Raw genomic sequence first — 10,725 nt, forward strand, 5'->3', positions numbered from 1 at the left:
CATGCCCCTCTGGCGGATCTCAGGAAGTCACCAATGGATCTAAAGGACGACCCTTAGTAACGGGTTTTAAACCATACTCCTCCGCTATCTCGTCATTTAGCTTGACACGACCAAACGCGTGCAACACCTTCAGATCATCAAAAACCAATTGAAAATGGGTGGCGACGAATATAGTCTTGATAATCATGAGCTGCATCAATAACGGCTAAGTAACGGTCCTGAACAGGATACTAATAAGAAAAGTCGATCCCGTAGTCGCCCAAACAAGTTGGATCTTTGAAAACAATGCGGTCAAAGCTAGCGCGAACCGCCGGAACATCAGAGTCGAATGGAGGAGGAAAGTTAGAAGGAACCCCTTTGTCAAACCCCAGCTATCGAGCCATACGATCAAGATTATAGGACATTGCCAAAAATTTACGAGCATAAAGACCAGGGAGATAACATACAATACCGTCATCACTGAATCGAAGTCCAATACATAAAGAACCTGCGATGAATCCAACGTCGTACCTTCCAGCGGTGATGTAAAGTCATGACGTGCAGGACCTATATTATATTTACCTATCAATAGGTAAGGTTAGTGTTTTCTGGGGTATATACCCATTTTTTATATTTCCAGCATTCGTTGTCAGTCAAAGGCACCATGTTTGTTCATTTACACAAGTCAAAAAGAATAACTTTTGAACTCGTCATCAAATAGAAGTTTCTGGTTCAACAGGGTAAAGCCTATTCATACAAAACCATGATTTTGGCAAGGAAAGCGAATTCATATATTGCAAATTAAAATAACCAGCTCCGATTTGCACTTAGTGTTATGTCTTTTGTTTGGTGTTTGATGCTGACGCTAAAGTCTTTCTAGTTTCCGGATCTTTTTTATTACAGTACATAATTTGAAAATAGAAGCAGATACTGCATGCAATAAAAGACTGACGATAGTGTCTACTACGTGGGAGGCATCGGTTTGAAATAAGTAGAAAGTCAAAAGATAGGAGGAGAACCAAAAGAAAAGAAAAGAAAAGAAACGGAATTAGGATATAGGAAAGCGAACGCACTTCTAGGGGGAAACTGATATTCTGGCATACCTAGTATAGCGGGCGGGTCACGTCCATCGTATGTTTTGGCTACACATGTTAGCCATCCCGCGTTTAGTGCGTGTTCAATTAAATTAAATTCAGAATTCCATTAGATAATCCACGTTATATGGGCACTAGTAGTCAACATAATCATTTTTGGTTCAAGAAAAATTAGATCAACAACATCTTATTGCAAAGTTAGGTCTAATTAAAACTGCCTCTGAACGCGGCATCTTTTACAGTGCATCCACGCCAATGAGCGAGACGCAATCTCCCAAGTCCTAACATCCAATTTATTGTTTTTAGGTTTTAGCTATCCATGGTGAACGTACAAAACCAATGTGCATGCACCACCGCACCAAATCACAACTATCTGTGCACGCGCGCGCATTAACTATGTGAATGAAGTCATGATCCCACAATCCCATTATGCGTCAAACTTGATGGATAGTATGGCACATCAACCATTCAACAATGCGCTATTCAACTAACAACTTATCTAGTTTTGATATTTTGTCATATATGCAGAGTGGGAATATCAAATGTAAGTACACATGATAAACGATAAATACTCACTGATATTTTTTTTCCGGCAATTCATGCACATGGCCTAACAAAATTAATCGGTCATTTAGGAACCAAAACTAGTGTAACCATTTTTTTTTTCTTCTTTTAAGGTCTGCATTCTTAATGATTAAAGCACCGAGATAAGTTTTGATATTTTGGCCACTTCTATTGTCAGATACAATGGAGAAGGAACGTACCCGAGTGAAAGATCGAGATCAGATATTATAAAAAGGAATGAATGAGTTGCAAAATGTTTTCCATTTTTTCGGAACTGGATTGATAGATGTGTAGTCCAACTCATTGATCCACTTTGATCTTTGTTTAGTGCTGTCAGTTCTTTCCACGGATTCGATTGCTCGATCAATTCCGTACGTCACTTGTTTCCTTTGCTTTAGCAGAATCTAAATAAAATATTAAAGAAAGTAGTTCGAATCCATATTGTCTTGTTCAATGCACCATATTGTATGTTCCTAAATGTAACTTTCCTCCATGGTTCCTATGAACAAATATCACAACTAGTTGTTGATTCTCATCGGTAAAAAAGAAGAAGCTGTAGGTGTTTAAAGTTTTGAACACACGCTTTTAAAGAGAGATAAACTTTTCCTTCTTTATATTTTCGATCGGTTCCTCGAATGTATGCCATTATGCAACATACATGCAAAAGTATTGATCGAGTAATGATCTGAATCGACTAATCAAAGAGAAACATAAAAAATGTAAGATACTTAAACAATTCAAATGGGAACGAAAAATTGCAACCTTAGTTCCTATATAGACTTTGAGTGCATAACACTATCAAGCACTAGTGGAGACGATAAACAACTAGATAATGAGGTGGGATGATATGATATTAAGCATGTATATGTGCTTGGCTAAATATGGATTATTATGAAAACTTGAGCTTAGTTTTCTAAGACTGGAAGAAAATGGAACTAAAAATTTGGACTGAGTTTCCTTTGAATTTGATTATACTGATTATAAGGTTAGTGACTCCATTAGTGTTCTGCTTTGAGGGACAAATAGAAATCAGTATATCAACCAAAAAGATCTTCATCAGGTATTATATAGGTCGATACTGCACACGTAATTTTCATGCCGGCCCGGTATGTCTCCACGCACTAGGAATTAGTATATCATTATACTATTCATTAATAATGACCATCTACATTTACTATAAACTTAGGTGTATATATAGTTGTACAGGTGCATGGTTTATGTTTGTATAGCTTAACTTTTCTTCAGAAAGTTCGGCCTAATGGATTTCAAAAGGCTTTTTGTTTCTCTCTATCTCTAGCAAGATATCTTACTAGAGTACTATAGATAGAAATCACCTAGCTAGGAGCCACCTAATGTCTATATATATGTACTTGGCAAGGACCAGTTTTGCAACTCAAACTGATAACAAGATACTTGAAGAAAGAAAGAAAGGAAAAAAAATGGCTGGGGTAACTGTGATATCAATTCCAAATGAAGATCGGAAAAATAGTTCTATTAGAAATGAGAATGAGATTCATGATATCGAAAAGGCCACGAGAAGTATTCCAGAATCATCTTTCAGTCCTTCTTCTCTTCTTCATTGTTTAAAGAAAAAGCTCGTTTATGATCATAAGAAACTGATTCATAGTTTGAAAGTTGGAGTTGCTCTAGTTTTGGTTTCTCTTTTGTATCTTATTGATCCTCTTTATGAACAAGTAGGAGAAAATGCTATGTGGGCTATAATGACAGTCGTTGTTCTTTTCGAGTACTCTGCTGGTTCGTATCTGTTCATTACCACATAACTTATCGGATTAGAATTTGGTTTCATTGGATAACCATATGCATATTATTTCATTGTATATCGGTATATATGGTAATTAACAATTTGCTATACAATAATCTGTGTCAGGTGCTACACTCGGGAAGGGTTTAAATCGTGGTTTGGGAACTGTTTTAGGAGGTGGCTTGGGTTGTTTAGCAGCAATATTAGCTCAAAAACTGAATTGGGTTGGTAGTTCAATCGTAATTGGTGCAACCATATTTATCATAGGTGAGTAACGTATATAGTGTTATTGCATGAAATAACATTTGGGAATATATTGCATATTGCTATTGGTGCTGTTTACATTTTTCTTAATAACATTGTAGCTGTGTCTTGATGTGATATTTCAGGTGTGGCTGCAACATACTCTCGGTTGATACCAAATTTTAAGAAGAAGTATGACTATGGAGCTATGATCTTCATCCTCACTTTCAATCTGGTTGCAGTTTCTGGTCTACAGGGAGAGAAGGTGTTGTTGTTAGCCCGAGAGCGTTTGGCCACAATTGTTATAGGATTCGCCATATGCGTGTTCACGAGTTTACTAGTTTTACCTGTGTGGTCTAGTGATGAACTCCACTCTTCTATTGCTGCAAAATTTGAAAGTCTCGCAAGTTCAATTGAAGGATGCTCGGAGGAATATTTCATGCCCATTGATCGAAAAAGCAATGAGGTCACAAGAAGTTTGGATGGCTACTTATCCGTGCTAAACTCCAAGGCCAAAGATGAGATTCTGGTACCGAAAGATATTACTCACTCTATAATAAATACTCCTATAAATGTATAAAATTGTTTCCGATAAGCTTATGTTAGTGTAATTTTTTTCTCAGGGAAATTTTGCGAGATGGGAACCATGGCATGGAAGATTCGGGTTGTATCATCCATGGGAGAAATACCTTCACATTGGGCAGTTGCTTCGGGAGATGGCTGCGACTAACCTTTCACTAAAAGAATGCATTTGTTCTCCTAGACAGGTAAATGGCCTGCCGTTTATTCGTTTTCTTCAAACAGCATCGTGTTTCGTTCAAGATTTGTTCTCTAATTTTAGCCTAAGTGTGTTTAACAGCCATCGACCATTACACTGAGGTGTTCTATTAAGGAACCATGCGAAGCAGTTGCGTCATTACTTGCTTGGTCACTGAGAGAGTTAGGTGACAACATTATGCAAATGAAGAATTTTCAGCCAAGAGAAGTAATAGTGGCTAAGTTGAAGACGACATGCTTCAAGCTAAACACTTCGGTGTCTGTAACTAAGCTGTGCACAACCGAGAACAACACTGATGGGCTTGCAATGGCAACCTTTGTTTTTCTTTTAATGGAGATGGTGGATAAGATTGAAGTGTTGGCTAAAGAAGTTGAAGAACTTGGAGGTATTGCAGGTTTTGAACCTCAACAAAAAAGCCAATGAAGTTAGAGTCTTAGAAGAATAAACGAGAAGCTTGGTGGTGTAAATAAACCAAGAATGTTAGGGGGAATATTTGTAGTTCCCAAGTGTCTCTATAACATCAGCAATGTGAAGATTGTTTAATCTAGTACTCCCTCCGTTTCATTTTAGATGATGTTTTAGGGTTATATTTTTGTTCCACAATACTCGGAAGTTTTCATGTTTTTCCACAAAACTACCAATTACACCCTTACATTTTGTCTTGGAACTACAAGTTTTTTTTTAAATGCACTAATAGCAATTAATGTTTGAAGACTTCTATTAAGGGTATAGATGGAAAACCTTCATATCTCTCTCCATTTCTTAATCTGCATAAATACTCCAAAAACAAGCTAAAGTGGAACGAAGGAAGTAAAATATAACTTAAATAATCTGATGTTGCAAGAATCAGGGCAACATCCAGTTTCACTTCATAGAAGTTTATCATTTACCACAGAAGGAATTTTATCAACAAGTGAAAAATCTTTGTATTCGGAGATTATGAGAAGAAAAGATAATATTGAAATGCCTTTGTAATGTTTCTAATTACAGTTTGGGGTTTTCCTATCTATACAACAGGCAAAATGAACTTCGCCGCAGAATTTTTTTTCTCTAACTGGGATTTTTAGTACACCACAGGTAATCAAAAAAATTCTGCATCTTTAATAACTCCTTGTATGTGCACGTTAGATTCTCTTCTTTTGGAAAAACTGTCATCTGAAATTAAAAATTGTGAATTTAAGAGACCACAGCTTCATTCTTGTGCAGGTCCTTCTACAATCTGTTAGTGTATAATAATCAAGAAGCGTTTTTCATGTTTGCCTGCAAAACTTTTTCTTGAGTTTTTGTCTCCCGTCTAATGAATAGTGCATAGAGTAGTTCATTCCATGCATCAGGTACTCCTGGCAGGCACCAGTGACTACAATCCTGCCTGTGAAGAGGTGCAGGGCTCTCCTTAGGACCGAGATAGAACAAAGATAAATGGCCATCTTTCCTTCTTGAAGTCAATTCAGTTATGTTCAGTACATCCATTCCAAGCACATGTGACTTGTTTGATTGCTCTGCTAGTACGTCATTGAAGATATTGAGAGGAACCCATGTCCGGGGTGGAGCTAATGAGGACCCTAATTCTGGTAGTGTCTCCATGTGGCAACTCCCTCCCGTTCTCCAGTCCCCGCCCCTGTTGAAACCAGATTATTATCCAATACGATAAATCTTTCTGAAACGTGATATTAAGAGGACTGCGGAAAATGTCTTCATCTACTACTACTGGTGTTCATTACAACAAGTTTTGGAATTACAATACAAACAGATGAGATGTGTGGCATACCAGATATCCAAGAATATTAAAGTTTTCAAGGAATAGGACGAACCTGAAGTGGACGGGGGAGTAGGTGCGAAAAAAGATTTGAGTCTTACTCATATTCACTTCTTTTTCTATCCAATTAATCAAGGTTTTAATTGACTTTCTATATGCAGTTTCAACATTCATTTCCATCTTCACGACATCACCTTCTTGAAAATAACATCCCCTGTAGAATGTAGATAAAAAGGAAAAGACAGACAACATCAATATATGTACACATAACGTGTTCTTAAGAAATTTCAGTTTAGGTGCTTTGAAATATCATAGCAACATTCGCCTCATATATTAACACTATAACACTGATGTGTTTGATTCATACTCTGACCAAAGTTTATATATCAATGTAGGTAATGATAAAAAAAGTTGTGTCAAATGCAGAGTCTTTTTATATGTACAACTGGTTAACAGTACATAAAAGAAAAGAACAACTTACCCTCTTATAGTCTTTTCGTAGTTCCACCAGTGACCAGTGTTGAAGACCAGCACATCTGCATCTTTCCACTGTCTAGAAGTCCAGTCCATTTGATGTAGCTTTAGGGTTGTCTTAACTTGTTCTGGAGATCCAGCTGGTGCTCGGCTCTGTAGAACTAGAAATGGAGCTCTGTAGTACTCGACTGTACAATTGTATTCCTTGAACTTAAACACCAAGAACCCTTTGTGCTTTGTTATGGGACTTCCATTCACCTCGTAGATAGAATCCTTATCACCAACTACTGATGAGAGCATGCACAAAAGTGATTCCCATTGGTTTCTTCCAATTGAATCACCAACAAAAACTATTCTCTTATTTCGTAGCTTCTCCAACATATCTTTTGCATCAAATCTACACAACAAAAATTGGCAAAGGAAGCATATAGATGGATTCTCGTACACACTTTGCTGAAGCCTATTTTCAGAAGTTATTCTCCAGATAAAGCGATAAAGGAAGAGTTCCAAGGCAAGGTAAAGAATATACTAGTTTTCACATAAAAATGGTAAAAGTTAAAAGAGTTAGAAAGTGTTATTTTCCCAACTGAAAAGGTTCCAACCAAACTCAAAAGTTTTCACAAAAATTCAACACGTTGTGATAGATACCAACAGTACTAACAAAATGGTATAAACTCACATAAAATCATCAACCAGTTCATTCCAACGAGCTATTACCATGTTTGAATGGTGAGTCAAATTTTTAAGAAATTGAAACACATTTCTGGAAATTTGATTCAAACGAACAGAATCAATACATTGTGGTAGATACCGAAACCAGAAAACAAAATGGTAGAAACGCAGACACTAACATATTCATCCAATTCATTCCTAAACAAGCTATCACAACATCCCATCCTATGTTTCTAAGGGAGGGCGCCTCACCCCAAACAACATAGATTACAGCAGAGTGGTTTGTGGAGGAATTGGAATCACAAAATCAACTCCCTCGGCGTAAGATACTAAGATATCATGGAATTCTATTGCGCATACCATTCCTAGAAATGCGATTCATCTTCCAACAGTCGCAATCCAAATAAATAGTTCAAGTTTTAACGTATGAATGTCAATTAATTCCAGGAAATCTGAATAAATTGAAGAAAGAAAAAATACCATTAAAGTGATGAACAATACATGAATGAATCAAGAAACACAAAACAATTCGAAAAACAAGTTTAATACCTGGGCAAGTTGCAATCTTTAGGTTGCCATCTCCATTTAGTATAAAAACTATCCGGTCTACCATTTTCAGAACATCTAAAACCCTCATCTAAAAACATACAATTTTTAGACTGATACAAAGGATATGTGTCATCCCAAACCCATTCGCCCGTAAACAAATCACACTTCCCATCATCAAGGAACCTCAACTTCTCAACACCACCACTATCATTAACAAACATTAGATCATACTTATCATTATGATGATCAAAAGAACCTGCAGTTAACCACTTAAACTTCTCTGTTTGAAATCTATGTTGCTCACCGTTATTAACAACTCTGTAATCAAAGTAAAAAAAGAAACTTAAGAAACTGAAAATTGTAAGAAAGTAAAAACCAAGAGAACCGCACAATGTCGTTTCAATGGGTTTTAAGCGTTTGAAATTCCTCAAGAACTCCATGAAGGGGGATTCTTGTTTCGTTGGGTCTTCTTCAGTAGTTTCAGTCATTTAGAGTTTGAAAGACTTGTATCAAACTTAAGACATGGGTTTGGGGAGATTGAAAAAGTTGGAGATGGAAACAAGAATGAGTGAAAAAAAAGATTAAGTGTGGTTAAAGAAAGACATGATTCATTGTAATTATAACAAGACGAGAATGGTCTGTTTTTTTCTTTCCAATTATTATTATATACTGAATCTTTTTCTTCCTTTTATTGTTAAATATTTTGGCAAGAAGGTACTAATGGGTGCGAATGAAGCAAGAATGAAAATGCACTCATTCATTCATGGGCTGAATCATGAATAACCGTCTCTGGAGAGAGAAGGAAGTTGAGGAGTGAGTTTATGGGGAAAGAATTTAATCCAAATTATTTTTGGGTGAAATAAATTGGATTTAATCCAATTTATTTTTGGATGAAATACAGATGTATCCCTGTTTTTTTGTGCACTTTCAAATGTACCATTTTTTTTGGAAATTTACAAATATACTCCTGTTTTGACCGTTTTTTTGAAAAAACGGTAAACCGAAAGTTATCCTCCATGTCAGCAGTTAAGTCTATTCAAAAAGACTTCCTAGCCCTTTAAATCGCTGAGTTAAGCAACAAACTGTTCAAGTAATGTGAATCGCCGATTTAATCTGTTTGGTTAACTCAGTTTGTATACACATCCAATATGCACACGTCACAATCTGTTTGACACGTGGCACCCTACCATTGGTCCACATCATGGTCTCTCCTATATACATGGCACCCTACCATTTGTTCCACATCATGGTCTCTCCTATATACAGGAACGATGGAAGAGATTTGCACATTATCATTTTGCACTTTGGGCGACAGAAAGACCAAAATGGAAGAGTTGTGTGTTACTGACACTTGCATTAATCTGTGATTGCACTTGGAGACACGTTTTCTCTATTGTAGATCAACAAAAAACAGCCAAACAGTAGATCTAGTAGTAATGCAGTAACAATGAGAACAGAGCAAAACTTAATTCTTCCCTTCTATTATGCATAAGATAAATACATATAAACAAGACCCAAATCCATAACAAAAGGGAAAAGCAAAATTAGATGTCAAAAATCCCAAAACAAAAAAAAAAACAAAAAAAAATCAACAAAAATTTCAATAATATATGTTTATCATCCGAATGGGGATGGAAACACAGTTATGTGTTTCAAGGGTTGAGAAACATTAGTTCCTCCTACGTGTTTTACAAATTCAGATGGAGAAAATGAGCTTCCAGGTTGCCTTGTTTCTTCTCGCCTAACGACAAACAAACCATACTAGACAACAATTAGTCAAATTAAAAAAGAACCAAAACAAAAAAAAAGGTGAAAACACAAAGTTCAAACACATCACAGCACAGCAAAGCTCCTTGGAGATGAGATGGAAACTTCATCATCAATAGCTTAAAGATCAATTGTCAAAGGTGGTGTTTGCAGCAGAATCCCTGCTCTTCCTCCTCCTCCTTGCTGACTACACTCGACCAAAACAACTGCTGCCCTAATTTCAACAGGAGGTCATGATTTGTGTCAACTGTTCTGACATTGACATACTTGAATTTAAATCCCAACTATGGTGCTCCACCACGTACCCTATGATTCATGTTGTCTCTATCTACAAGTATCTCATAGCTTTGCTCCAAAACTAAACATCCTGACAGACATAACACTAACAGAATCCTAAATGTACATTCACAAGGAATAGCAGTAGATGTATGTACGTCCTAACCTTTAACAACTAACTATTGCATGCAAATTCGTGTAAATCAAGCTACATATAACACCCGCACACGCGCGCACCTGGTTAATAAATGCAATATTTTCTTCCTTCTTCTTCTTTGCAATAGCCATAGACTCTAAGTCCAGCTTGGGAGCATCCTGTTCTGCATCTTAAGGATTTCTAAAAGTATTAACTGACATATAAGCAACTCTGTCAACATTGATAGTACATCAATATTCATATACGTATGGTATCAATAAAGTCAAAACACAACAATCCAATAGATGATTCTACAGTAAATACAGTACTACTAATGAATTGAAAAAGGAGTTCAACAATTACCATTAGAAACGGTGGATTGATGATTTTGGTCAATTTCTTGAGCTGTTGCTTGCACCTACAGAGCTCACACGATAGTGATCTCACTTCACCGACATGACAAAACTCCAAGTTTTCATAATTCAAGATGATGAATCATAACTCCTAGGTGTTTACTAAATACCCAATTCATCAATTCATGGGAACACTATGAGCTATAATGAAACCGTATCATTACTGAAATGAGTAACGAAAGCAAGAAGAATTTTACCATTGTTTCTTTTGGGACATTTCTCAAACACTTGCTGTGCAGTTTTGCTGGTGTTGACCTCACAC

At 36.5% G+C, this 10,725-nt stretch overlaps 2 protein-coding genes across 2 annotated transcripts; one reads left to right on the forward strand and one right to left on the reverse strand.

The window, feature by feature from the left end:
• The first annotated feature begins 2,852 nt into the window (after nt 1–2,852).
• Nucleotides 2,853–5,136, forward strand: LOC113350126 (aluminum-activated malate transporter 8-like). Its single transcript, XM_026594207.1, has 5 exons — nt 2,853–3,392; nt 3,526–3,666; nt 3,789–4,171; nt 4,266–4,409; nt 4,502–5,136. The coding sequence occupies exons 1-5, from the start codon at nt 2,990–2,992 to the stop codon at nt 4,841–4,843; spliced, it is 1,413 nt and encodes a 470-aa protein (XP_026449992.1). The 5' UTR covers nt 2,853–2,989; the 3' UTR covers nt 4,844–5,136.
• Nucleotides 5,137–5,358: 222 nt separating this feature from the next.
• Nucleotides 5,359–8,629, reverse strand: LOC113350125 (protein trichome birefringence-like 11). Its single transcript, XM_026594206.1, has 4 exons — nt 7,872–8,629; nt 6,658–7,047; nt 6,232–6,390; nt 5,359–6,038 (listed from the first exon to the last, which is right to left on the reverse strand). The coding sequence occupies exons 1-4, from the start codon at nt 8,357–8,359 to the stop codon at nt 5,657–5,659; spliced, it is 1,419 nt and encodes a 472-aa protein (XP_026449991.1). The 5' UTR covers nt 8,360–8,629; the 3' UTR covers nt 5,359–5,656.
• Nucleotides 8,630–10,725: the final 2,096 nt, after the last annotated feature.

This window comes from Papaver somniferum, chromosome 2, assembly GCF_003573695.1.
Source record: "Papaver somniferum cultivar HN1 chromosome 2, ASM357369v1, whole genome shotgun sequence".
NCBI classification, from domain to species: domain Eukaryota; kingdom Viridiplantae; phylum Streptophyta; class Magnoliopsida; order Ranunculales; family Papaveraceae; genus Papaver; species Papaver somniferum.